The 27,816-nt window shown below is 47.8% G+C and overlaps 1 protein-coding gene across 1 annotated transcript; it reads left to right on the top strand.

Moving 5' to 3' along the window:
- On the top strand, window positions 1-27,582 carry LOC149342854 (uncharacterized). Its single transcript, XM_089545370.1, has 3 exons — window positions 1-250; window positions 21,049-21,128; window positions 21,913-27,582. Exons 1-3 carry the CDS (start codon window positions 90-92, stop codon window positions 25,515-25,517), a joined length of 3,846 nt encoding a protein of 1,281 aa, XP_089401496.1. The 5' UTR covers window positions 1-89; the 3' UTR covers window positions 25,518-27,582.
- Window positions 27,583-27,816: the final 234 nt, after the last annotated feature.

Below are 27,816 nucleotides of genomic sequence, written 5' to 3'. Positions count from 1 at the left end.
CGCTCGCTCGCTTGCCAGTGTGTGTGCGTGTGTGTCGCACACAGCGCGTTGGCGCGCCGTCCTGTGACGACGCCGACACCGACGCCGCCATGTCACGCGAAGTGGAGCTGGAACGGCCGGCCCGGGTCGAGCAACGGGAACGGGTTTTGCCGCAAAAGTCGAAGCAGCCGCCGCCGTCCCAGGGTCCGGGCGACGACGATGTGGTGCTCGAGAAAGAGGAGCAGTGCGTCTGTCAGATCTGCACATGCGGGTGAGTTCGACCGCCGGGCGGACACGTCGGGCGTCACGTGAGGCGTCGGCGAGGCAGAGCGAGCAGCGCACGCTACCTATGAGCCGAAGCCGTAATAACGCCCGATCGAGGCCCGTGCGGGGACAGGGGTTTACTAACTCACCGACGGTGTTAAGGCAAGCGGAAAGTGCGAAAACAATAGCAACGATGAACGCTTGTCTGGCCTGACTTTTATGCTGTGTCCGAAGCTTAGAACCGCAGCTGGAAGCGAAACTGCACCGTTTCATTTGGAGAGAGCTCCTCTGTGGTATGTGCCTGTATGTGTAAGCAAGAAAGAAAGCAATGAAGCATCAAAGCTTCGTGGGTCGTAATTGTAGACGTTACGGGTGTATATGTGCATACAGACTACCCTGCCAGCCTCACACCGCGTGATTATCTCGTGACACGCCAGCAGATCGTTCGGTCCAGGGTGTCAGGCAATTTCGTCCGTGCTGAATAATTTGTTCGTGCCGAAAGCGCCTCCAGTGTTGCTATTTTGGTCTCCGCACTCTCAGCACCTGGCTCGCAATTGTATTCCGCCTGCTCTTTCGCCTCTCTGAACTTGTTCAGTCGGGAATTGTAGAGGAGTTCACAGAGCTACGATTAGAGGCGCGGAACATCGATGTGTTTTACATCATCCAAGGTTATTTAAGTCCGCTGCTAAATAAATACTCAAATAAGTGCAGATGCACGGTCGGCGAAACAAAGTAATGCTGAATAAGAATGACTCTGGGCAAAACTTCTCCATATTTATTTGTATGTCATCTCCTCGTCAAGAGTTTGTTATATCATTGGTCCGGGAACTGATGCATCATTTAGTTGACTCTCTGAGTGAGATCGTGCTGGCATTCGGAATATTTTAGAACAATATAAGCTCAGTTAGTTAAAATCATATTTAAAATGAATTAACTCCAACCTCCCGTACTGCCGCCGAAAAAAAAAATAAAGAAAATGTGCTGTGCATGTACTGACAGTGACTGAGTGCGCACTCTGTCGTGAACCATTTACTCTTTTTTTTTTGCTAAAATTCGTAGCTTGTATGTTTAATTCGTAGTTTTACTAGTGATATATAACTCTTGCTAGTCAAAAATAGCTAGTATTCAAACGCAGCATATTTTATCTCGTGCAGACGAGCATGCTCAAGAAATCTGTTTGCATATCCATAGCGACACGCTGAAAAGTCCGAATTCGTACAATACCCCCTTCGTTTTAAGTTTAACACAGTAAATTTTTCGGACGCCTGTCAACGTGCTAAAATTTCAGCTTTTCTATTTTTGTTTATTTCATTCTCTTTAAATTTCACGCGATTCAGTGCTTTGTCTCAATGTTCCCTTCATGCACGTAAATCAATTCAAGTATATTTGGAATGCTCGCCTGGATTTGCGTCGTTATTTATACCCCAATGTTGACTGACATGTCGCCGATTAAGGCACAGTTTCCTTCATATTGATCATAACCACTGCTTCCCAGAACTAAACAATGCTTCCGCCTCTTTACTTGCTTGCAAGAGTGGAGCTAAGTCCTTGTTCTTGCCCGCTGAGAACTGCGACACGATAACGCGGGTTAAAAGGGAATCTCATCGACCCACTGCCATGTAGCTGGCTAGGACAAGCCCGCAGGCAGGCTGTCTGACTGTGATACCGAAAGGTAGCGTGAGTGGAGCTTTTTTTTTTCCGCTGCTCTTCCTTGTCAAATCAACAACACCTGCGCGCAGAGCCCGCGCGGACATTGACCCTGCAACAAATCGTTTCCATGAATGGCTACACGCTTGGAAACAGCTGCTAAAGAACAGGCACACACGTGTGACAAACCGGGTGATGTGCGTCTTAAAGCTCAAATGACATATTCCTGCACTGATAAACAGTCCATGTACCAAACCTACGCCAAAAGAAAGTCTTCGATCCGTTCTCTTGATTCACGCCCGCAAAATAAAAGAAGAGAAGAGATATACGCTTTGGATAAATATGATACAAAAACTCAAAACTAACATAGAACACATATATAAAAAAAGCGTCAAAACACTAACTGCTTCTCAAGCTGAAGCATTTGCACACAATACATGACAGCGCGTGGTGAGAATTTTCTGGCGCAACACAATCACAGCAATACACAGCTGGTCGCATGCTCCATGCGTTAATGGCGCCTTACTTCCCACGCACATGCTAGGCGCCGCTTGCGGTGAAGGCCAGATTGGGATATTCTAAAATGTTAACACAAGCAAAACTAATCACATACTGCAATCTGTCTTGTGCACACAACACCACATATTTGTCGTGAGTAAACTTCGCAGATGTTATCAAAACAGAAGGATGATGGATGACGCTCGTGAACAACCAGTATGCTCCTGCAAATTTTTTCCTCGTCGCGCCTAGACAGAAGGTACTGTAATAGCATGTAGCAGAACTTCTTCCCGTCTTTACCCTCAGTTGGAAACTTAACAATAGGTGCCTTTTACTGGTGTACGAGATTATCGAGTATGAAGTTTAGTTAGAAAAATAAGAGGGAATAATGGTCCGCTACTTCGTCCACATTTATCTCACTCTTATGACCTATGTAATTAGCAGGAGTACCTCTAGATTGACGTTTTATTTTCTTTACTGATCTGGGCATGGATCTGGCATCTCAAGCTTTCATACTAACCTATGATTTGTATGATTTTGCATACTTACTGTTTCAGTTGTTGCTGTAATTCTGCTGTTATTCCCGTGGTCCGTAATATCCTGCTTTGCAAAATCGCCAGCCTGTGTGTGTATCGTGCCGCGTCACTAGCGGATTAGCAACGGCCATTAAAAATCCGAAGCAGCTAAGGGCTCAGACGATTTGTTTATGCGTTTGTAGCATATATGCAATAATAAAAGCTGATCTTAATGTTGGATTCGATTCGTGACGAATAAGATTCGAGTTGTAGAGCAGTGTTAGCTCATGTGTCTTTTTCCAAGGTGTGAACGCATACTGGCCTGCTTTCCATGTTTCAACAACCACGGAAGGCCATTCATTCATCATGAATGCTTTCTGTGTCGCGCCTATCGCTCTTATCGATTTCATTTTTCCCCGAGGTTTGGCGAACCGGGGCTATCCGCTTCGGCCCATGTTGAAGAGAACATAAAAGAAGTACGTAGCAAGGAGGAAAGCGGGCAGCGATGAATGTAGAGGGGAAGAGGCAGACGAAGGGAGGCGGTCCACCGACGTGACTCGCACAATGATTCGCGCGCCGTCTGCGAAGGCCTCAAAAAGTCTGTGCCACTCCCTCAAACAGATCCATGGGGGTTCCTCGTGAAAGCTGGCTTCACTGCACAAAGAAGTAGCTTGCTAGGAAGCCCACCATCGCCGGCTGTTTGCGGAAGCGTTGAGATTTGGTTGAGTGGTTCCCGGGTGCTTCCTACTTTTTGTACTACAGCGTCAGTGGGCGGAAAGGGAGATTTTCTTGTACGTCCACGCTGGCCTGTTTTAATATTTATGGTTCTCTTGTACTCGTCGTACGTTCTTGTCATTATCAATATTTTTGTCCTGGAATTTCTTTTTGTTTTCCCTTGTTTTTCTTCTTATTCTTGCATGCTGTGGTCATGCATTTAATGAAGCAGCCGTTCTATTCCGTGGTTGTTTTTCTTTTTTTTTTTTTTTTGCAAAAAGACGCCGATGCGCCCGAGTTGCTCGGATATATTAGTGAAGTTCTCCAGGTGCCGGTCACGTTACACCGAACTCTATTAATCACTTTAGTTCTTAAAAGAACGCAGGACATTTAAACTCAGGGAAGCCTAGTGCTTGAAATTAGTGGCAAATAACATGTATAGAATGGATCATGGGCCATGTTCAGATAATTTTAAATGCGCTAACTCGAGACAGGCGCATTTTCATATTTTAATCACTTTAACCTGCCGCATCATTGTTTCCTTCCCGTGGCAGTTTATAGCTCCGTCTGGTATCTGTACATCTGTGACTGCAAACGCTGGGGGTCTTAACAAGAGTATGTACTATGAGTGAACGAAAAGCTTTCTCTTTGCACTTCACTCAGAGTGTTTTTATGAAGCGCGCTCCAACTAACTCAGACCTCGCTGTTCAAAATCATCAAAATCACTGCCCAGCATTCGATTCAGCGTCAAGAAATTCCTGTTTCAAGATATACTTCTCACTTTCGAGCGTTGTCCATTGGTTGAAGCGGTCTGGTGTTTCGACACAGAAGCCAAGATCTTTGAAAGGACGTCAAGTCGAAATCAAATGGCGAACAGCTTGTATAGGCACTTTATGTTAGAGATTTATCCACGCATCTAAAGTTTTGCTTGACGTGAAGACATTCATTTACCCTGCCAGCATCTTGCTGCGACACCATCCGCTTAAGGTTAATTATAGTAAATCGTTTGCGCCCTTACTGGAACCTGAGCTTGATCACGATGGTTGCAAGCAATGGCCAAAACCTCGGAGCATATCGTCTATGCACTGGTTTGCGGTGTCGTTAAAGTCAGGCGGTACGCGCCCTTTCTGTTTGACTGTGGAACTGGGAAACTAGCTATGGCTTAAACACACCGTGAATAGCATAGAGGAAGAGCAGTTGTAACGACTCACGTGTGTTTAAAACATATCCTACAAATTGTAGAGGTCACTACAGGCTCCTGGTTCCGCTTAAAAGTCCTGGTTCCACTTAAACCCCAAGCGGTTTACCTCTGGGCCATGCAGTGTAGCTTTCGTTTTGGCTCGTCAGCGCTCCAAATCTCTCGAAGAAGAGACGGATGCTCGCTCTCAATCTCCACGCTTAATCCCGGAAACTGAGGCCTTCCAGGAGTGTTGTAGAGCCCCGCTGCACGGCTCAGTAGCTGACTCATTGGACTATATATTTGAGAGAGGCTGTACCTACAGCATAAAAGAATGCCTTATTTCATTTAGCTATTAGCCTGCAAGCTTTTTGGTCCAGTGTGCAACTAGCTTAGCGAGGACAAAATTAATGCCATGTATGGCTGAGTTCTGGTTGAGAATGTGAATTATCGAAGCAATTTGGTTTATGGTTTATGGGGGTTTAACATCTCAAAGCGACTCAGGCTATAAAAGACGCTGTAGTGAAGAGCTCCTGAAATTTCGATTACTGGGGTTATTAAACACGCCTAAGTAATTTTCAGCGCCTAGTGAAAAAGAAATAAAAGAGAAACGGCTTGTCTGCGATTTCGAAACAAGGCACAGGTGACTGTTGGACTGCAGGGCGCTGTACTGAAGGGAAATAAGAAAATGCTTATTTTACTCAAAACACGTCAGCCTTCTTGGTGTGAACATAATTAAGACCTTAGTCACCTCGGCGGCTAAGCTCAAAGAATCAGCGGCAGTATGCTGCCTTATTGTTCAGTAAGAGTGCGGTTGGGCCTTTACTAAGCTGCAAGTTCTACTACCGTCCGAGGTCGCGATACTTGCACACCAGTGATAACACAGCGCGGAGCAGCATCGCTTCTGGTTTCAGGGAGGAGACGGAAAATGAAAACCTTTTTGCCATCCTCACGCAAAAAAAAAAAAGGCGGTAGGAAAATTCGATTGATTCGTTCTTTGACCATCCTCTTTCGGACCCGCCTCCAGTAAAGAAGCACGCCTCTCAGTAGATGATCATGACACAAACGTAAATCGAGCGAGGCGAAAGGACATGACCAACACGTGCGTGAGGGGGCGGCATCAATTGGAGAACGACAGTATATCTCGCTGAAACCGCTCTACACGTCTCAACGTTTTCGGTGTGCTACACAATCGTCATTATATTACTATTGCCCCAGCGGCGCTAACCGCCCACCGCTTCTTCCCAGCGTGCGCTTATACGCGCTAGTGAGCGTAACGGGGCTCAGCGCGAGGCCGCTGCGGCGGCGCCGTAGGCGGGCGCATCTGCATCTAGCCCGCTCCCGCTGCTACCGCTGCTGCTGCTATATCAACCACGGCAGTGTTTGACCTTGGCAGGCAGCACTCGCAGCAGAGCGCGCGACGCGGGTGTACGAGCGCGAATACGTGACGTTGAGATAAAGAAGAAAAAGAGGAGCTCTGTTCCAACCCCCCCCCCCCCCCCCCTCCCCCTCACTACCCGCTGGTCGAGCATCCTAATCGTCACATAGTGTGTCCACCGCAGCCAAAACCCAAGGACGTGCGCGCTGCCGTCGTCCCGAGAACTGCAACTGGAGCATGTCCCGACACGGAAACGCTCTCTCTGAACAAAGTGTGTGTGGGATTCACGCGGGCTTTTATGCTGGCACCTATAGCGAGAGAGACAGAGGAAAAGAGTATTAAAAGTTTTGGGAAGGAGAGGGAAACAAAATCGATATTTCTCTGCCCTTTGTTTTTCTTTTCTTTGTTTTGTGATTTCCTTCAGCTGTATTCAGGCGTCAGGCAGCGAATGGAAATTGTTTCTCGCTGATAAGGATTGCGCAACTGGAGAGCGACAGAACTCAGCCGGTGCTTCGCCGATATCGCGCCTCTCGTTTGTATGTGCATCATTTATGATCTCACGCTTCGCGCTGGTGCCTCGCCACCATGCATGCTGGGGATGTTACTGGGTTGCATAAAAGCGGTCTGTCGGGATGTCTGCGCTCAGCGCGTTTTTCGTTTGTCTCTTGTACCTTTGTCCGTATGTTTTTTTGCAAGTGCATCGAAAACAGAGCCTTAACGCATCGCGAGTTTAGTTCTTGGTATATCAGTGAAAATTATATCCACAGCGGAGCCATACTGAATTGCAAACAAATGTGTTTTCATTCAAACACTAAAGCTCCGTGTCAGAATGTGAGTTTAAATACTGAGATTGCGCACAGTAATTCACTCTAGGCTTTTATTATCAACCATGAAAATTTAGGAGGGCGTAGTTATAGGCCACCTGATAACACACGCGAAGATTCATGAACAGCGCTTCATTGGCAGATTTGTCCTTGGGATTGAGTTGAAAGCTGCCCGTAATGCTGCGGCATCAGCGCCCAAGACGTTGCAAACACGCGAAGTGGAGACGCTAAACCATCGGTGGAGTTGGGCGTGTCCTCATAGTAGTGAGTCGGGCAGTGAAGCCTTGGATAAGTCGAGAGTCAATCCGGCCGTGAAGATTGCCCGGACACGTGGAACGCGATTCCATATAAGCGGTGCGGAGTTCCAGATACAAGTATGAAGAACAGTGCTCCAAATATGCTACGTTCTGAAATATGTAGAACACCGCTCTGGATTCAAATATTTCAATTTATCTAGGCACCCAGTTTACTTATCAATGCATAAAGAACTTTTTGCCACTGAAATAAGCCAGACTTCTTCAAAAAAATTTATCTTGATTCTCTTCAACATATTTGGCAATTCACTGAGTATACCGGATGATCGCACTCACCTTACACTTGATATCAAGGCCTTCGGAAATTCTATGTAAGGGATCTTGCAGAACTCTATACTTACCACGCGTGCTTTACTTATAGTGTGTTTATGTGTGGCTCTGACCGAAAAATGGCTGTGACGTGTAGTTGAACTTTAGGTCACGTGATGCTCGGAAAAACGGCAATATGACTGCTGATACGTCGTCTGTTGCAGTCTAGCTCTTAAAGCAGGCTGGCTTAAGAGCTATAGTGAGCTAAAACTACCTGCAGTTTTTCTGTGTTTCACGTGACTTAAAATTCAACTGCACGTCGAAGCCATCGTTCGGTTGATGAAACGGAAACCGAAACAGCATAAGAGAACAAATTCAATTATAGTTTATTTAGCGGTCGTAGACCAATACCGCGCGGTGATTCGTGTATTTCAATATCTAACGCATCATTTCAAAAAGAAGGAAACACGCATAAAATTAGGTGTATATAGTCCATTAAAAGGGTAGTTATGTAAGGGTTCTGAATGAACATTTGCTGGCCAGTGTTTCCAGACTGTTCGAGCTGCAGTCTTTGAGGGATAATGAAAGGTTGGAAAAGTAGAAAAGGGTTGAATGGGCAAAAACAGCCCGTTTTATGGCAGAAGCAAACATAACGACAGCAGTAACACGCTGATGGGTATCCCGGGTGTCGTGATGACAGTAATAGCTCCGGTCATGTGGCTTATGTGGTCGCACATCTCCTCCTGTGAAATGCCCGCGTCATCACCCATCGCAACTGTGCTTTCTTGTCTTGTTTACCCTTTCTACAGTGCAGAAATGATGATGGATACATTATAATGGCTTAGGCACACCTCTCTTCCTCTCCTCTTAGTACACGAATCCACTCTTTCAATCCCTCTCTCATTTCGGCAGAACGAAATAGTGCTGCGGAACATATAAATGATTGATATATGATTCTAGAAAGTTGAACGCAAGCGATAATGATGACCGCAAGTATTCGACCTCGATGTGAAGCACCGCGCACAGTTGTTCGAATATTTCTGCGAGCATTTTTTTTCCAAACGGCATTTCAATAAGCGCTTTTCTGTGCCGTTTTCAGGAGCGTTTCATACCAGAGGAAACAACTCTGGAAGCACCCGTTGCTAGCAAGGAATGATGGTCTCTGTTTTTTTTTTTTTTTCACCATAAAATTTGTTTTTTATGTCTTATCTTTGAGACTATGTTATTGCTTGGTATGAAAAAAAAAAATCCCCAGTCAGCACCTTCATTCATATCGGCGCCAGAATTTATTGCAACGAAAGTGGTCACTCGGCGCAGACTGGGTTTCTTACCAGAGCAAGTGTGTGCTCAGTGTGCACCCTATTCCGAGACTACCACCCTTCTTAGCAAGGTGACCGAAGATGCACTTCGAGCTCGCGCGGCTTCGTGGCTTTACGGCCCCAAATAGCTCATCACACCGCTTCTACGTGCTCTTTCTTCCGCCTTCCGCTGCCTCCTAGCGTGCTTCAATCCACTTACGCCGACTTAATCGATCCCTTACAGCTTCGAAGCGTCGCGTTTCTCCAGCAAAAGCTTAATTTGGCCGCTCCGTTTCGTAACAGAATGATACTGCCCCGCCGTCCTTCCGGCGCGAAAGGAGCGCCACCTGTCGGCAAGCCCTTTCAACTGTCGCCTCGCGTGCAACAAAGCAACTTTGCTCTGGGCTCCGGCTCCACGCCAACTGCAGCAGCACTGGCAGCGCAGAGAAGCCCGGCGTACAGGTACACCGCTGTACATGGCGTGTCGAACCGGCGCGCGCTCTCCCCCTCACCCGCGGTGAATGGCAAGCGTTACGCAAGAGCGATCCGCCGCGCGGCCAATTATAAACAAAGCGACACGGCTGACGGAGACAGAGCGTCGCACGCCGCGGACGCAGGAAGAGCAACATGGCGGCCTCTCTCAGTGTGTGTGCATCTGTTTGAGCCGCCGCCCTTTGTTGAGAACTCAAGGACGTCTTTTTTTTTAAAGGCCTTCTTCAATGGCAAGGTCGCCCTCACGTCCCCGCCCGCCCGCACTTCCCGACCTACCGCGCGGTCCGCATTGTCCAGTCAAGTTCCCACATCCGGGAAATTCCATCAGCTACCGCGTTCTCCGAATTGAGGCCTGCGCGCTGCTGACACAACGCGGGGGAGGCGGTGGCAGACTCGTTCGGGCTTTCTTTTTGTTTTCTTTCTTATTGTTTTTCTTTCTTTGTTGCGTGGCACGTGCGTGTTGTCACGCTTGGATGAGCGGCGACATTCTTTTTTTTTTCTTTCGCTCTCTCTTCTTCCGACGTGCATAACGTTCTCGCGTTGTCGGTGCTCGCGATGAGCCTGTGTCCGCCTCCCGTCGATAGGCGCGTGCGGTGACACGTGCTCTCGTTCCGTAGGGAGGGAACGCACGCGGGCGTCGTAGGTGCGTGCTAACCAAAGAGAGCAGTTTCTTGGATGCGTGCTTTTCTCTTTCTTCCTGTCCATCGCTCTGACATCGCGGAAAGGATGTCAACGAGATGTCGCTACGGAATAGGAAGGTTTGGTTTGGTTTATGGGGTTTAACGTCCCAAAGCGACTAAGGCTATGAGAGACGCCGTAGTGAAGGGCTCCGGAAATTTCGACCACCTGGGGTTCTTTAACGTGCACTGACATCGCACAGTACACGGGCCTCTAGAATTTCTCCTCCAAAGAAATTCCAGCCGCAGCGGCCGGAATCGAACCCGCGTCTTTCGGGTCAGCAGCCGAGCACCATAACAACTGAGCCACCGCAGCTGCGAAAAAAACAAATGTCAAACGATGAATATCGTGGCGGTAGCTTTTCAGTGGATAGGAAGTGAGTGAGAAGTCGATAAGCGGTTTTTATTTTATTTTAGACGTTTTCAAAAAACAACCTGAATGTCTTAAGCCCTTCATACGTTATAGGCGATGAAGCCCCTTTAGAGCTCTCAGACATGTGAGCTCAGTCTTTACTACGTGTTCTTCTTAACAGCTTTCCTCCTATCCACAAGTAGTTAGACTGCCCCGCCGCGGTGACTCAGTGGTTAAGGCGCTCGGCTGCTGACCCGAAAGACGCAGGTTCGATCCCAGTCCGCGGCGGCTGAATTTCGATGGAGGCGAAATTCTAGAGGCCCGTGTGCTGTGCGATGTCAGTGCACGTTTAAGAACCCCAGGTGGTCGAAATTTCTGGAGCCCTTCCCTACGGCGTCCCTCATAGCCTGAGTTGCTTTGGGACGTTAAACCCCAATAACCAAACCAAACAAGTAGTTAGACTAGACTATCGCAACGTGTGTTATCGTAGGGCGCAGCCCATATCTCCACTGCCAAAGCGGTTCCCTTCCGTGATGGTGTCCGTGTCTTTGCCCTTGCGGCAGCGGCGCGTCGTCGCAATATTTAGTTCAGGAGACATTGTTGCATTGCCCGGGGCAGGTTTTCACGTTTTAGTCTGCGTCGCCTATAACAGGGCATTAGCCATCGATGGAGAGACTACGCATCCATTATTCGTTCCTCTTGCACTTCCAAGCTAGAAATCATAGAAATCAGCTGGATGCCGACTTGTCGTGCTGAGCTCCCGCGCAACTCTATGGCAGCCTGTCCGTGACGATGAATCACAAAATAGCTGTTAGATCTGTTTCCTTGTATCATGGCCCAGCTTGATGACACTAGCTTGCCCCAGCGCAGCACATTGCCGTCACTTATTATTCGCTCGCACAGGTTCAAGGAGCGCTTAGCTGCATCGATGAAAGGCCCAGTGTTTTTCTCCTCGCGTTTTGGTTTCACTCTATCGCTCAATCTTAATTTTTGCGTCGTTGAATAAAAACAAAAGTTGCTATTATAACTTCTTACTGTTTCCGTTCTTGAGGAAAATTTTCATTCACGAAGTCGCTTGCCCCACCTTGTGAAAGAAACGTGGGCTGATGACCCATCGTCACGCATGTCCACAATCGCGTAAACTGCGTAAATTTCTTAGAACTGAAGTAAAACAATATTCATTTAACAATAAAAGCGCGGCAGTGGCCTAGCAGCTCTGTCCTTAGTAATTTTCTTTTCCCTCCATTGTTCGTGCAACTGTATATAGAAGAGAGGACATGAACGAATAAACAAGAAAGAAATGATGCACGGCTGCATGATACAGGTGCTTTCGCAGCGATCACAACGTCACGTATGCCGACTAACTACCTTCGCTGCACGTTCGGTGACAAATAAATGCGTGCCCTTCATGACACTCGCAGCCCCACGAAATCCAACTGCCGGCAGGCAGTGATGATTGATTAGTTCTTTTTAATTAATGCCGTAGCATTAGAAGTCACAGGGGGTCAAAATGCGTCGCCTGCCATAAAATTCACCCATTGGTTAAAGGAAGTGACATCAGCAATCCGGAGCATTTTTATTGGCTAGAAGGAAGTGACGTCATCATACCGGAGCATTCCCATTGGCTGGAGGAAAGTGACGTTGCCAGATGGGAGCATTCCCATTGGTCTGAGGGTAGCGACGTCACCTCCGGTAAAGGCATAAACGGCTACTAACGCTATCTTATTAACAAATAATGAAATTGAGGTGTCCCTGAGAACTTTTGCGTTTTAGTTCTTGTCCAGCTGAAAATTTGAACCAGCGAACGAAAACTCCAACATTGCTCAGAAAGACCATGCATACCACAGTGTGTAGCACTATTTATTTATTCAAATTACCCTTAAAAACCAGCACAGAGAGGATGCCTATAGAGATGGGTGCGGTACAAATGCGCACGTACAAATAACCGGTAACTCATATTACCGGTTATTCCTAATGACAAGGACGTAGCTCATTCTCGAGTGGCAGTGCGTTGTCGCTTCCCGCGGAATATTGATTATCCAATTTGAGGTTCTTTATTATTCAACCCGCGACAAGTCTATTAATGCTCTCAGGCATTGTTCGCCGCACTGATTCCGAAGGAAGCGATCAACTTGCTCGGAAGTATCTTTTTCCACTATGCCCACTGCTTTCGGTGGCAGGAGAAGAACAAAAGGAGAAGATAGCAATAAGCTCCCCCCCTCTGTGAAACATGAAGTGCCCGCCGCCTGTTCGCGTGAGTGACGCCGCCGGGTCATCGGGGTCCGCAGCTGCTCCGCCAACTATATAGGGCGCCTCGCCTTCCCCCTTCCGCCTAAGCGCGCGCTCAATCCTGGCTGGCCGCTTCATTGCACTCGAGTCGGGGCTGCTCGGGTCGCGGCCGCCGTCGAAGCCGGCGCAAACTCGAAATCTGGCCACGTAGTGTGCAGTGTCGTTGCCCTGATTAAAACCGCCAGCCGCATTTGGTGGAGGGGCTGCACCGTACGCCACTTCCTCTTCTGGCGCCACCCTCACCTGCTCCCTTACACGGTGTCTGCTCAAAACCCTGTCTACCCCTTTTCTTCTCATGCCTTCTTTCCCCCCTTTCCCTCCAGTGGGAAGCTTTTTTTTAAAATTAACTCGTTTCTTGTTTAGTTATAGGGAATATGGCTGATTTAAATCATTGCCGTAATTGAGGGATGCGATGCTGTGCTGGAATCTTACCTTTCATGCATCATCCACAGCCGCTCCCTCACATTGCCTGCCTCGAAGACCTGCCTACACATTCCCTTCCATATTTTCTGTCAGCTTTTGATCTTTAACGTACACTGACATCGCGCAGAACACGGAAACGTGAAAGGCGCTCGTGTGCTATACGGTGCCAGTGCACGCTAAAAATCCCCCCCAGGTAGTCGAAATTGTTCCGGAGCCCTCCACTACGGCGCCTCTAACTCTCTGTCCTCTTCCACTTCCTCCTTCGTCCCTCCCCTCATGACGCGGTTGAGGTGTCCACCGAGAAGTGAGACACAGTTACTACCCTTTGCTTTCCTCAAACTACATCCCACTACATGGGCTTGCCAAAGTATGCAGGAACGGCCCGAAAATCCAAAACCCATGACCTGAGCAATGGGAGGCCGTTCTGTCCAGCTGGCTCAGCAAACAGATCTGGACTAAAGGTCCCTCCCTGTTCGAAAGGGGGGGGGGGGGGGGGGGGGGTATAGTTTTGAAAATTTATTCCTTTCGTCTTTAGTTATCCGGAATGCAGCGCCATCCTTGTTGACGAGAAGGTGTGCAAGTACTTCACGCCATGCTTGGCAGGCATGCGACGCAAGTAAGGCCAGATGGAATCATCATGAAATGAACGACTTACTTTCACATATACTCCGTGTGTAAAGTGTGCTTTGTGGGAAGTTTCTCGCGCCAAACTTCCCACAGGTGACTTGGTGCTTCAGCCCGTGAATACTCGAGCGGGATTCATACCTCTGTTACATATATAGCGTTTTCCGTTCGTAACAGCTCGAAGAGGCCGCGCTGTCGTTAGTGGGACAACGGAAGATGGAGCAGTAGCTTATAAGTGTGCGCTTGTTAGCGGCTCTTGGTTGCACTACACCATTATGATGACCTTTCTCTGGTATACGAAGGCAGTTGGCGATGTGCGGAGCTCGTTAAGTGAATGAACGGAAAGTCTGAATACCATTAGCACGAGGTATACGCGTTTATGCCGGCGTGTTAACGACTATCAGCGTTTAGGATAATTTCTGTTCCCATTTTTCTTTTTCTTTTCCTGCCGTTTCATGGTGCGTTTGCTGCGCACAACAATGCGCAATAATATTATAAAACACGAAGATGTCGTTAATCGCAGTAAGAGCTTTGAGCATTTGAAAAGGTCCATGTCGTCTTTCCGCGGTGGTTGAAGGTGGCCATGTAGAACACTACGAGCGCTGCGACAGTCTGAAACGGCTATGAAGTCATGATCAGCTTAAAGTGTGAGGTAGAAAACCACTCCTCGGCTGCCTGCAAATCACGAAAGAACAGGAAAGAACTGCCTCTCCGCCCATTTGTTCCCAACTTTGTCTTCCTTTTCCGCTCGGTGTTTTTAATTGATTTTTTTAATCAAGTGAATGACATTACTAACTTTAGAGCTCTTCACAACACTTCCGGACTACGACGTGGATGTATGCGCAAGCATCTCATACACGCACGGCATCGAAGCCATCGACAGAACAGTACCTGTTAGCTCGGAGCTCTCTGTCGTTGCTGGAGAAGCGAGCTCTGGTGTCTCCGCCGCGAGCGCTGGCTTTCTCCCTTTTCATCCTCAAAGAGAAGCGCAGTGTTGTAAGCAGAACTTTTTGCGGAGCTTGTTTAGTTACAACAGTTAACGGTAAAAGTGCGGTACAAAGACGATGACAAAGGAAGGTACCAAGGACGCATACAGGGCGCAAAGTTTCAACGATTTAACGCCAGGAAACGAGACAAACATATTACTGAATGAGTATTTAAAAGGCGATAACTGTCTCTGTAGCATATAACAGCGTCGGGAGCAGCATACTAAACTCTGAACACGTTGAAACTACGCACAGTCAACTGAAAAGCCCGTATCTTTCTGTGCAACGGATAACAAAGGCATGCCCAGGCACCTGTCACGCTCCTTAGAAATAGAAAAAAAGGCTTTAATCGCACCTCCTTCTGTCTTGTGCAGTGTTATCCAGAGCAACTTGGTCTTGATGAAATCAGGGCAACTATAGATGTATGCTATCAACAGCGAATCAAACGCCAGCAAGACGAATGCGAAGAAGAAATGAGGGGATTTTAATAGGAGGAAGTAAATACTAGCCCAAACTAATTTCACCTGGAAAGCGCGGAGACTGTTCTTTAAAAGGTTATTCAACTTCGCCTGTATTTCCTCTCCAGGAGCTAATATGTTTGCATTTTGTGTTGGCATTCAGGTTCTCTTGCTCGCGTTTCATTTGTTGTAGACTGCACACAGTGCAGCGGTAGATGAGCACGACAGAGGGACAGGTTGTGCTCGCAAGCCCTTTCATTTCGCCGATGTGGACACACTGACCGAACAGGACACAATAGTAAAGTATCTTGTAAATTACTCGGAAAAGCAATCAATGGAGCCTGCGTTGTGTTTTTTTTTTTTACTAGTGTATCATTTTTCCACTTGTCAGCATGGGAAACAGTTCGGTCCGGATGCAAGACAATGAAAAACCAACACAGATCTCGCATCAGCTTGCACCCTTCTTGCACGTGCTTTGCAGCACAGCATTACTTGTTTGCAGTGTTTCTAGACGCTTCGAGAGTGGTTGCCTGCTTGGCTATAGTTGGTTCATAGTAACTTATGTGAAAGCGGGAACAACATTAAGGAAGGGGCGAAGACAGACACAGAGTGAAAAGAGCGCAGCCTTCAGACTGTTGAATATGTCACGCATAGGTACAAATACGAAGCACCAGCTGGAAAGGGAAACAAAGAAAAAGGAAAAATTACGTAAAGTTAGACGCTTCGGGTAATCGCTTATAAACTCCGACCACCGAGACGAGTGAGAAAGGTCACGATAACAGCGTTGCCTTACATATTAACAGTGCCACTAAGCCTAGTGGCCTACAGCGCTTCAGTAGTATTCACTCGATCATTCTCTCTGTTTCTTACGTCACGGACGACGTCAACGAGCGATTTTTGAATGTTCAAAGGCATGCACCACATGGTAACAGCCCGTCCCGAATTTCTGGTAGTTCCTGGAATTATTGCACTGGTACTATTTCAGCGTATTGGTTGAAACAATATAAACAAGAGCTTGTACAAGTCAAATAAGTTGAAAACGGGGGCCTGAAAGTGTATGCGAAACACTGTAAAAGGCGTCTAACGGCATGCATTGCTACGTACCCGGAATTTTTTGCAAGCGTTTGATTATGGTATGGCTGTTTGATGTGACATTTTTATCTCAAAATATATATTTTTTTCTGTGCACCCAATGCTTAGAAGTGTGTAACATGTTACATATAGCGTCCTCGGGATTTCGATGTTTGGTTTTGCTTCGGAAGTGCAATGCTGATGTTCACTGGCGCTCACACATTTCAAATTTCATTCAGACGAATCAGTGCTTGAGTAAATATTTACTTCTACAAACTGAAGACAACTTTGGTCGAACTCTGCGGAAGCGTTAGAACAAGAATGAAACTTCATTAAACTGCCAGCTACTAAAATCTGTTTAGGTTTTTTGTTTGTTTGTTTTTTTCTGGACGAGAGTATTTGTGTTCTGGCCTGCCCAGCGATTGTCTATTGACGGAAGTGCTTTCATGCACTTTAAGCCAAAGTTGAAGAATAAAAATTAAATTTACGTCGCTAAAGTATACAACAGCTGTATCTTACCGGTACTCCTACGGGGCAGAAACGTGGAGGCTAACAAAGAGGGTTCAGCTAAAGTTAAGGACTACACAGCGAGCTATGGAGAAAAAAATGATAGGTGTAACTTTAAGAGACCGCTAGCGGGCAGAGTGTGTGAGGGAACAAACGCTGGTTAATAAAATCCTAGCCGAAATCAAGAGGAAGAAATGGGCTTGGGTAGGGCATGTAATGCGAAGGCAGGATAACCTCTGGTCCTTAAGTGTAACGGAGTGGATTCCAAGAGAAGGCAAGTGTAGCAGGGGGCGGCAGAAAGTTAGGTGGGCGGATGAGATTAAGAAGTTTGCGGGGATACGGGGGCTGCAGCTGGCAGAGGACAGGGTTAATTGGATAGGCATGGGAGAATTCTTTGCCCTTCAGTGGGCGTAGTCAGGATGATGATGATGATGATGATGATGATGCCTTGCAGTCCGCGGGGTTGCGTGCCTGCGAGTTAGATTAAATGAAGGAGTGTCGTCATGGTACCGTGGCAGCCTCCTCATAGTTATGCCAACCTTCGAACAAAACTGCAGGGGCCGGGCCGAAGCATTGTGCGACGGCTGCCTCGCGTACGTAATACGTAGGGTCACGTCAAGCGCAGCTGTTCTTTGGAGTCGCGCTCCGTCATCGACCTCCCACCGCGCACTCATGCATTCTGCCTTTATGCGCTACAATGCTTGCATTGTGTGTGCGCCTTTGGGCAGACCTTTACTGAGACCCGGGGACATCGCGTCGTACGAAATGTACGAACCTATTTTCCCCCTGAAGCTGTGGTTTTGTTAGGCCGCTGTTCTCGAACTCTGTTGGTAATTTCGAATGCGGATTTCTCGACCGATAGGTTGCGGTGCTGCAGTGATGGAAATTCCTTTACTTAATCCAAAAATTCCCTATTTGTGCCACTTCTTCCCTGCAATGGTTCAGAAAATTCCTGAATTTTCCCCGACGTTCCTTTTGTATTTCTTTTTTATTAATTCTTTGTGTTTGTCGGAATTAATGAAGGGCAAAGTGCAGGAAGTCCAACTCTTTGCGAGTTAATATTTTCTTATCCGCGCTGCACCATGTATTTCAGCCAAGGACGACCCCTGCGAAAATTAGGCTGTCGTCATCGCCTAAGCCTACGTGCTCAAAGAGTTGTCAAGAATCCAGTTTTGGTTTGGTTTGGCTTATTTGGGCTTAACGTCCCAAAGCGACTCAGGCTATGAGGGACGCCGTAGTGAATGGCTCCGGAAATTTCGACCACCTGTGGTTCTTTAACGTGCACTGGCATCGCACAGTACACGGACATCTAGAATTTTGCCTCCATCGAAATTCGGCCGCCGCGGTGAGGATCGAACCCGCGTCTTTCTTGTCGGCAGCCGAGCGCCGTAACCACTCAGCCACATCGGCAGGACAAGAATCCAGTTTCCAGTTTTAACCTTTGTTCAATCCGAATTCCCATTATAGTGGAAACAAACTGAGCGATTGACACGTAAACCTGCATGAACTGGATGTCTCATAAGTGACTTATATAAGTCAGGCTAGTGTCACCTCAAACCGACTGCCGTATTTACTCCAGAATTGGTCGATCCGTCGTCTAGGTCGACACGCTGACTTCAAGAACAAGAAAAAAAGGAAGTTGAGTTTGGATGTAGTTTAGGTTTCTTAGTGACAGCTCCTAGCTGCTAGCATGCGATTTATGAAACCGGCACAGCGTATCGCACACCGCTGATGCTGCGGCGCGCTGAGAAACGCGTTGTCGCAAGCAACTGTATGTGCGTCCAACGCAAGGACAAGCGTAAAGACGGAGGTATATACTAGAGCGTAAGAGAATGCACGAGCTGGAACCGCCTTCTTTTTTTTTTCTCTAATGCACTACAGACAGCCTAAAGTTCCGCAGAGTCATCGATAGATAAACTGGAAAAATATGTCGAGGTATTTTGTAACATCTTCAGCCGAAATAACTGCCCTCCTTTCCCTTCCAATTGCTAAAACTCCCTAAGAACTTGCGGATTCTCTTTTCCCTTTTGGCTCAATTTCAGACACGGAATTCTCTGAAATAGCTATGTGAATGCTTATTAAGAGTGCTATACGACAAGATTTCACATATTTCGCCGCCTCTGTTGCGACTTCTGCGTACGTTTGCATCCGTTTCTCATTCCATAATCGGACTGCTAGCCGCAGTAGCTGGTATCCGAGATGCTGTGACGGTGCCGACATCATTCATTCTTGTATAGAAGGAGGTCGCTCAAAACACGGTGGGGCGGTTGTGATGACGTCACAAGGTCACACGACCTCTCTCGACCAATCGGCGAATTTTGTGACACCGGACATCGGTGAGATTTTGGTATGACAATTCTAATGCTATCACAATAAAAGGGAAAATTTCCCCAATGGAACATAACTACGGTTCGGTGCAAATTTACTGCCACAGGTAGCCCGGTTGGACGTGGCACCCACCATAAAACAGACAGTTGTGTCTGTTAGCAAGGGCAGTGGGAGCGATGATCGATGAACTACGGGTCGGTGGCAGGTCAAAAGTCCATCTTCTCTATTGAAAACTTCTCGGCATAGAGAAAGATGATCGAACGACGTCCCGGAAACTTGCGATGCTGTTATGGCACTAAAGTCGAGTGTCGGACTGTCGCCGTAAATTATTCTGTCCACGCCAACGTCTCTAGGCAGAGAACACATGCAAGCTACGAAAGCAGCGGCAGAAATGTACACTCAAGGATAAATCTCCAGGCAGGAAAAGTACACTTTAAAAGCACTAAAGAAGACTAAAGGAAAAATACACTGCAAAAGCGCTGAATCAGTTCGCAGGTACACCTAATTACATTAAGCGTGGGCAATGCGGTATCATTACTGACAGTTAATGCCTTTACATCGAGCTTTGTATCATCCTTTCATCGTTTTGTTTTCGAACCCCTACAAGTCTGTCATGGTTGCGTTCGCGGACCCCTACACGCTTGTCTGCATACAGCCAGACAACTCTACGGGACATCTAGCTGGTGGTTAGATGTTTCCCCGAAGGTGTCTTAAGCTGGCGACACGGACGCAATGAAGATATATCGAAACGTAGCGTTGTCCCTCCCGTTCTGGTGACATCACTGAGAATTATGTGACCAACCACGCATTTTTCTCCCGATGAGGCTTGTGATCATCGCATTAAAACGACTACAAAAGCACGCAAACCAACTAACCAGCAAGCAAGCACATGAACAAATCAACAACCAAAATTGCCTCACACAGCATGAGGAATCACTTAGTAAAAGTTAAAGGTGTACTAAAGAGGAATGTGAACTCGTCTTTTTACCACGGTAACTCGACCTCCACGTTCCGAGCATTCTTAGCCAATTTTCCTAATTTAAATCGGATTAAACGACCCGGCTCCCGCCATTTTTTGAACTCACCGCTAACAGTAGGAGGAGTCAACAAACCTTTCAGCCAGTCCCGTGGCGGCTTGCCGCTCTGCCATCGGCGGACTGACACGTAGCGATTGGTGGAAGCAATGAGTCCATGCGTATTTTTATTTCCGTGGGCCTAATTTGCAGCTATGTAGTGTCTGACTGGATCTATTTGTTCACGGGAACCTAAAAAACAAAATAAAAGCGAAAGTGAAGGCGCTACGCGACTGCCTGAAAGGCACTCCATGCATTGGTTGACTTCTCCTACTGTTAGCGATGAGTTTAAAAAAAGAAAGCGGGAGCCCAGGCGTTTAATCCGATTTAAATTAGGGAAATCGGCAGCACAGGACAATAGTTCGAAGTTTCTGAGAATGCTCAGAACGTGTAGATCGAGTTCCAGCGTTAAAAAGGCGAATTCAGACTCCTCTTTAGTGCACCTTTAAAGCACCTCGACCTTCAAGTTTCCTGAAAAAAAAAGAAATGAAAACTTTTTTGCAGTGAAGTAAAATGGGTGCAATGCATTATCACGTAGAAATGATCTTGCGGTTCTTTGCTGGCAAGAGTAACACTCGAAGAGCGAAGGGCAAAGTAGAGAACACGCGAACACCGCGGTTGAAATCACCCTGCAGTTTTCCTGGCACACGTGTTTATACATAGCAAATGGTCGGCGTGCCAGGCAGTATTCGCGTCGAAGACAGGAAAAGTGCCGCAGATATGGACCTACCTACTTGTTCATGCTAAGCCTAGCCCATAGAATGTTGCCGGGTGTCGCAGTCTTGTCTCGTGACACCATGACATCATGTGCAAGTGATGGTGGCGCCTGTAATGTTGAGTAAAAAAGATTTGATGACACGCAAGCACGTGATCACTGATATTCTGCGCACGCTTACCTTTTCTTAACGCAGGAAACACCGCTGCGGCTCTGCGTCGTTGGACTCTGCATACGACTTGCAAGATGCACTGCTACGAAGAGCATGCGCAGGATGTGAGTATTTTGCGCATCTACGATGTGCACTAATGAAGTGTTCCCGCGTCTTCTACTGACTAGAGCCGATGTCTCGCGTGTTAGCGGGAGGTAAGAAGCAATACCTATTTTTCTGCACTGATGCCGTAGCGATTTGTTCTGGTTTGGTTTGGTTTATGGGGTTTAACGTCCCAAAGCGACTAAGGCTATGAGAGACGCCGTAGTGGAGGGCTCCGGAAATTTCGACCACCTGGGGTTCTTTAACGTGCACTGACATCGCACAGTACACGGGCCTCTGGAATTTCTCCTCCAAAGAAATTCAAACGCCGCGGCCGGGATCGAATCCGCGGAATGTCAGCAAATGGAGAAAAAATGTCTTTAGAAGCGACGTTTGGTACTGTCGGACTGTCGGACTGTAATAGGACATTGAGTCACCCATGCAGGTAATTATCCTTGTATATATATAGGGGCGGTATTCTCACGGTATGTTGTATAATTGAAAAAAAAAAAGTCGTTGTAACCTGTGAGGTGCGAAAGCTTTCTTTCCTCTTATCTGTGTTAGTTCACTTCACCGCAATTTTTTGGAAAAAGATCGTTGAACGTGAACAAGACAAAAAAGAATCTGTAAAGAATAGACGTCGTCATGTCTTGGAAGCAATTAGGCGTCGATACTAAATGATAGAATAGTCAATACCACCGACACTTGCTTGTTACCTAAAATACGCGTATGTGACTGCAGCAACATCTGGCATATCTTGCTTTCTGTCACTGTTCTCACTTACATTTGTTGCTTTTACTTTTACAGGTGAAAAAGAAGCCGGCAGAAGGCAGTGGGAAGTGTCACCGGACAGAGTCCGTCAGATTTCAAAATCATATCGCAGCATCGAGCGTCAAGATGACGCAAGCGAAACGACGACCGTCTCTGAGCAGAGACTGTCCAGGCAAGAGCGGGCCTCCGACAGCAAAGTCTTCCATTCAGAGGCGATCGGCGGTGGGACGGCAGCTGTCGATCGCGAGATCGGTGCTGAAAGCAGACAACGCGCTGCGGACGACCTGGAATCTGGGCAGGCGGTCATGCGTGAAGGCGCCACTGCGACTCACGTTGTTCGAACCTCCGAATTCGCAGCTCATGAAGCCGAAGAGCACATGAGGTCAGAGGGAAGCTGTCACCGTCACAGCGCCTCTTTGCAAGCTGATGGTGACCTAGTCCAAGGCAGGGTGTCGTCACGGTACCGTCCAAAGACTTCACTAAGGCTCGAGGGCCCTCAGGAGTACATCACCACCAGTTCCGAGTACTTCTCGACTATCGACAAGAATCTGGTTGCCAGGGCAGAGCAGTATCAGATGGAGCGACAAGCGGCGTCCAGCTCACGCCATTATCCGCTGACGCGACCGCAGACCAGCTTACGAACGGGGGGCAAGACGCACTATTCCACCACCACTGCTGAAGACTTCAAGCTCCATGAACAAGCCGAGAAGGTCACGAGGCGTCTGCGACCCAGAAGGTTCGACGATCCATCTTACGACACCGCACACGCAGACGTCGAGGGCGATGTCAAGAAAAGGCGGACCGAGGCCGACTACGCAGCTGAAGATCAGGTGACCACGGAAAACGTCCAGGACAGAGCAGAAAGGACCGCGGCACAAGACGACTCTTACGGCGGCCTGCTGAGAGCGGGAGAACTAGTTTCATCGGCAGCACAAACGCAAGAAAAATCTTACCTTGAAGCAGAGCATGAGCATCGAGCAGCAGCAAGAGCTGACGAAGCACGCGAAGAGCGCGAATTGCTCCAATCTCAAGTGGTGGAGAGAACAGAGCCAGCCGGTCACCTGTTGACGACAATGACGTCAGAAGCATATTTTCATCCCGAGGTCTCCGTCCCGTTTTATCCCAAAGACAACCTCGCGGTGCCGTCTGGTGAGATGGATCTGCGGACGACGCACGAGATGGAATTCTACAAGAAAAAGATGGACCGAGTCAGGCCCGTTAAGCCCAAGTCTCTGGCAAAGCTGTTTGGAAGCAATGGTAGTTCATCTGAAGGGGACCTCCAGGTGGCTCCTTCACATCGTGTTGGAAAAGGCTCGAAGCTACAGCAGAAGGAAAGAGTGGAACACACACACGCTGCTGGACTCGCGTCCACCTGCGATGACTTAAAGATGCACCTGGGCTTGAACAATGTACTCATAAAGCATAAGTCCAAGGGCCAAAGGAAAGCCCACTTTGAAGACGACAGCTTTAAGTGGGATGGCCCTGTTTCGTACTCAACTACGACAAATGAATCGTACAAGAAGCCGGAAGCTAGCCACGGGAGAGTCGCGGCCTGCAGAAGGCCTCAGAGCCACGATGTCTTCCACAGGTTTACGCAAACAGGAGACGAGTTACGGAGAATCAAGGGCAAGAAAAAAGATACTGATGAAATCACCATGTTTGGCCGCAAAGATTCCACGGAGCTCATCGCTGAAATTCAAGGCCTGCTAGGTGCAAAAGACACAAGGCGCTGTGAACACAAAGCAGCCAAGCAGAGCGCATCTGCACGCAAGAAAACCGGATTAGAAACGACGTCAAGAAAAGAACGCACTGAGCAAGCAGTGCAGGCCGACAGCTGGCAAGGCCTCCGGCAAGAAGCACAGGAGCGACCACGAGGGCAGCAAAAGGTTAAAGGAGCCAGAAAGGACGCAACCCACAAGGCTCGCTTTGCAGGGCAGGAACCACCGCTCGTGAACAGAGAAAGAGTGGCCATACTTGAGAAGAGAGGTGAAGAGATATCGATGAAACAGCACAAAAGTGAACTGAGAGAGGTAGCCGAAATTAGTACCGGGCAACAAGAATATCTTGAGTCTTCTGCGACCGCCAGGAAGTACGAGGGCATGCACCAGAAGAGAGCGCAGACTAAGGACGACGTTCATAGGAGTGAAGAGGTCATTGTGGAAGGTAACGAAGCACAGGGTTACTTTGATCAGGGTGCCTTGAGTTCTGAAGCGCATCGCCTTGCCATGCAGAATGCCGAGCGACCTATTGTTTCTAGGTTAGAGACTTCGAATATCAGCGGGGCAGACCAAAACAAGTTTTACTTCTCAACAACCACAGCGGACAGCTTCAAGAACGTTAGCGAAAAGATTCAGCCCCCAAAACCCTTTTACCCTAAACCTAATTTGGCGCCCGAAGGGAGCATGAGCTTCGAAACAGTCCACCACGGAGAGTTCACCCCTAAGACTGTCGTGGAAGTGCCGACGCCGGTCCGGCCCGTTTCGACGCTCAAACTGAGCGATGACACGTCGTACGCGGTCAGAAACGAAGACAAGATTGGCTATTCTAGGGCGCCTCCTGTCGTGGGCGAGACGAGGTTTTCCATCAGGAAGCCGGAGTCTACGCTTGTACTTGGTCAGGACTCTTTGGATTACAAAACGACGTCGCAAATTGAGTACAAGGCGCACGAGATCCGCGAAATGGAAGACATCTACAAGAAGTCCGTGAAGGTCAAGCGCGACAGACACAAGACATACACTAGGGGACAACCCGCCGTGGCAGCGTCGGCAGTGCCGGGCATGCAGAAACAGCGCCAACGCTCATCGTCCGGCATCGGAGAGATGACGACGACCATGCGAGCGGCCTTCAAGCCAGTGACTGTGGAGCGCCCGCAACCGTATAGACCGCAGAGCAGCCTGAAGGTAAGAAGCAGCGAGGATTCTTACGCTGAAATCTCGACCACCATGAGAGACACCTTCCGGCGGGTCACGCCCACGGCGAGAGTCAAGCCCATCAAGCGTGAAGCGAGCTTGAAGAAGCTCGGCGACGACACCGACTACGCGCCCAGGAAGACGACCACCAGCGAGGCCTACCGCGAAGTCAAGATCCCGCCGAAACCTGAGCCTTACCGCCCTGTAGACAACCTGAAAGTGACCGGAAGAATGACGTTCTCGACTACGACTCAGGAATCTTACGTCTCGCGGTCGAGCCTGCAGCATCACGCTAGCGAGTTCGTCGAACGCGCCAAGCCGATCAAGAGGGACGCAGTCGCCAAAGACATCATCTTTCCGGTTGACTCTTCGGAGGCTCTCGCCCAGGGCGCTGCTGACTACACCATGGCTCGTAGGACAGAAGAGTCGACAGAAGTGCTGCGGTCACTGGAGAACACTGGTACCTACGCTCGCATCAGCAAGGCGCCACGCGAAAGACCGCGCACACACCAGAAGGTGGGAAGAGGAGCGTTCGAGCACACGACCACGTCTATGGCCGAGTACCAGGATCCGAGGACTCGATCGTGGAAACAGCGCTCCACTGCCACCGGCCGCCTAGTGCGGACGGCGAGCGCGGAATGTCCGGCCTCGTTTCTCAACACGGACAAGTCGGAGTACGTCTTCAAAGAAGTCGTTGGAAACCATAGGTTCTACCTTCCCGCAGTGCAGTGATTGTGCCAGTGCCTGCCAGAAGAGAAGTTTTTAATCGCGACCCCCCTTCCCGCCCCCATGTAACACCGACGACACTAACTACTTACCAGGGTGAATACAAGCAATGCAGGGAAAAGCAAGGTCGCGAATATATGCCTGCGTTGTGTTTGCAAACCGTTATGTGTGCAGAGCGCTTCTCGCACCCTGTCATTCAGAGCCAAGCTTAACTGAAAGCGCGTAGAGCAGGCGGAGCCGAATTAAATTTGTTTTCGCGCGTGCTAGGGGCCAGCTAGCTTCCTTACAGATAAGCAAACACGGCGTAGCTCCAAGTTAAACATGGTTGATTTTTTTGTTTATTGTGCCACAGGCGACTCGTATGACCAATTCTGTAAGAAGTAATCTGAATTGTCATGCAGTCACTGTCAAAATCATGGGAGCTTGAGTGCGTACCACTTGAATCGAGACTACAATACAGACCGTCAGGGCATTATGCAATATGGGGGAAGTGGGAATACTGACCTCGTGACACCGAGCAGCGGAGAGGATCATGAACCATCGTGATGAATTCGAAGCCGTTCCGATGAAAGCTACCTTAGCTATCAGTCTCGGTTTTTACTAAGATCGTACGTGCTGCATTCATGACACAAAGTTCCGTAGAACTTCATGCCTCATGATAATTTCGTTTTGCGATTGCGCTTAAAACATCATAGCATCGCTTTAACAAGCCATCTGAATGCGTATTGTATTCATTCGTAGACTAGAGTACATGCAACTTGCAGCTTCTACCAGCCAACAAAATCGTATAAAGCTCTTCCTCGAAATTCACTTTGTGAATGCATAATGTTGGCCGACGAGCGAATTCAGCGAATGACGACAATACTTTCGATCGATTTGTATCAATCTGACTGGTGGCTTTTTCTTAGTTGGAAGGCCACTGTAGCGATTACACCAATTCATAAGCCTCGTCTGATTTCCGCTCACACGTGAAATCAAGATGGAGAGCTTCCCTTCGTGGATTTTCTGAGGATGTTATGACACTTCCGAACACAACTCGATGTGTTCGACAAGTGCTTCAATCCTCCAACTTTAATTCACGAGACGTGCAGTACTCAATACCGACCATCAGTATTTAGTACTATATGTAAGTGTTTCAATTGCAGTAATGCAATTACGGCTGTCAAGTTTCAGGTGTTTTACAATTTATTTTCATTATTGTTCTTTGATAGTTCTGAGCGTCACGTTCAATTGGTGTCTAGTCACTTATGTGTAAAAAAACATTACAACTTATAGAAAACATTTTACTAGGAGGCGAGTCTTGGTAGAAAAGATTCTCTGTGATCGTAAGTAGAAACTTTTTTAAGAAGACAACGCAAGGTTCTTTTTTGCTGACAGCTTTAAAAAAAAGAGAGACAAAAGTAAAGCTGGCTACGTGAAACTTAGCCACACCTTTAACAATATTTCTTCTAAACCAAGAAAACGGAACTGAAAAATCTTCTCTTGGGGTTTTTTAGCCTATGAATAAAAATAAAGGCATGAAAGCGGTAGAAGCAGTTGCAAGGGCTTGGCTTAAGTAACTTGCTCTAACTTAGCCTGCATAATTGTTTTACTCGTAAGCAGGACTACACGCTCACTGTTATGCGCATCTGTTTGATTTCGCTTCACCCTTTTCTCGCATTGTTATCTTTTACTCATTGCTTTGTTTGTTTGTTGTTGTTTTTTTGGCGAAACAGCGTGCTGAATTTTCATTCCGGAATGAAAATGCACCATTATCCATCAGGCGCAGCTAAATTCAGAATACGTTTTGCCTCACAGCTCCGGTCATCTCTCACGTGGCGTCCGCGTGTTGCTTTATTTTTTGCGCACATCAACGTCTATCACCCTTAAGCAAAGTCCTGAAGCCTTCTTTGTTTAAAACTGAAGGCCGTTACGCTACCCTTTTCTACTGTTGTATTCACAGTAATGTAGAAATGAACACAGAAGCGATGAAAATAAAGTTGTTTTTTCCACAAAACCTCTTCCAGTGCAATCTGACTTCCTTGGCAGTTGCGAAATATTTGAAGCGTCCTTTATGAAGGCCCTCGTTGTGAAAAAATAAAGTCGAATGTTTTAAGACACGCACGTTTCAACACATTATCAACAAACTCACGGTACTCACGGCTACAAAACTTTTAGCACTTGGAAACTCTTAGAACTTCTCGCTTGGTTGTATCTTCTGTGTAGCTCAAATGGCACGCTTCTGGTAGAATTTGGCTGCAGCAAGACGGAATGATGTAATATAACTAAAACTTCTAAAAAACCACTGAACTTTCCCGGAAGAAGC

The sequence above is a fragment of the Amblyomma mixtum genome, chromosome 5, assembly GCF_055824585.1.
Source record: "Amblyomma mixtum isolate Tamu chromosome 5, ASM5582458v1, whole genome shotgun sequence".
Taxonomy (NCBI): domain Eukaryota; kingdom Metazoa; phylum Arthropoda; class Arachnida; order Ixodida; family Ixodidae; genus Amblyomma; species Amblyomma mixtum.
This window is presented reverse-complemented; position numbering and strand designations above follow the sequence as displayed.

Coding starts and splice junctions, on each gene's coding strand:
- LOC149342854 (XM_089545370.1), top strand. CDS start 90: ATGTCACGCGAAGTGGAGCTGGAACGGCCGGCCCGGGTCGAGCAACGG. Junction 251..21,048: donor TGTCAGATCTGCACATGCGG/GTGAGTTCGACC, acceptor TTCTTAACGCAG/GAAACACCGCTGCGGCTCTG. Junction 21,129..21,912: donor ACGAAGAGCATGCGCAGGAT/GTGAGTATTTTG, acceptor TTACTTTTACAG/GTGAAAAAGAAGCCGGCAGA.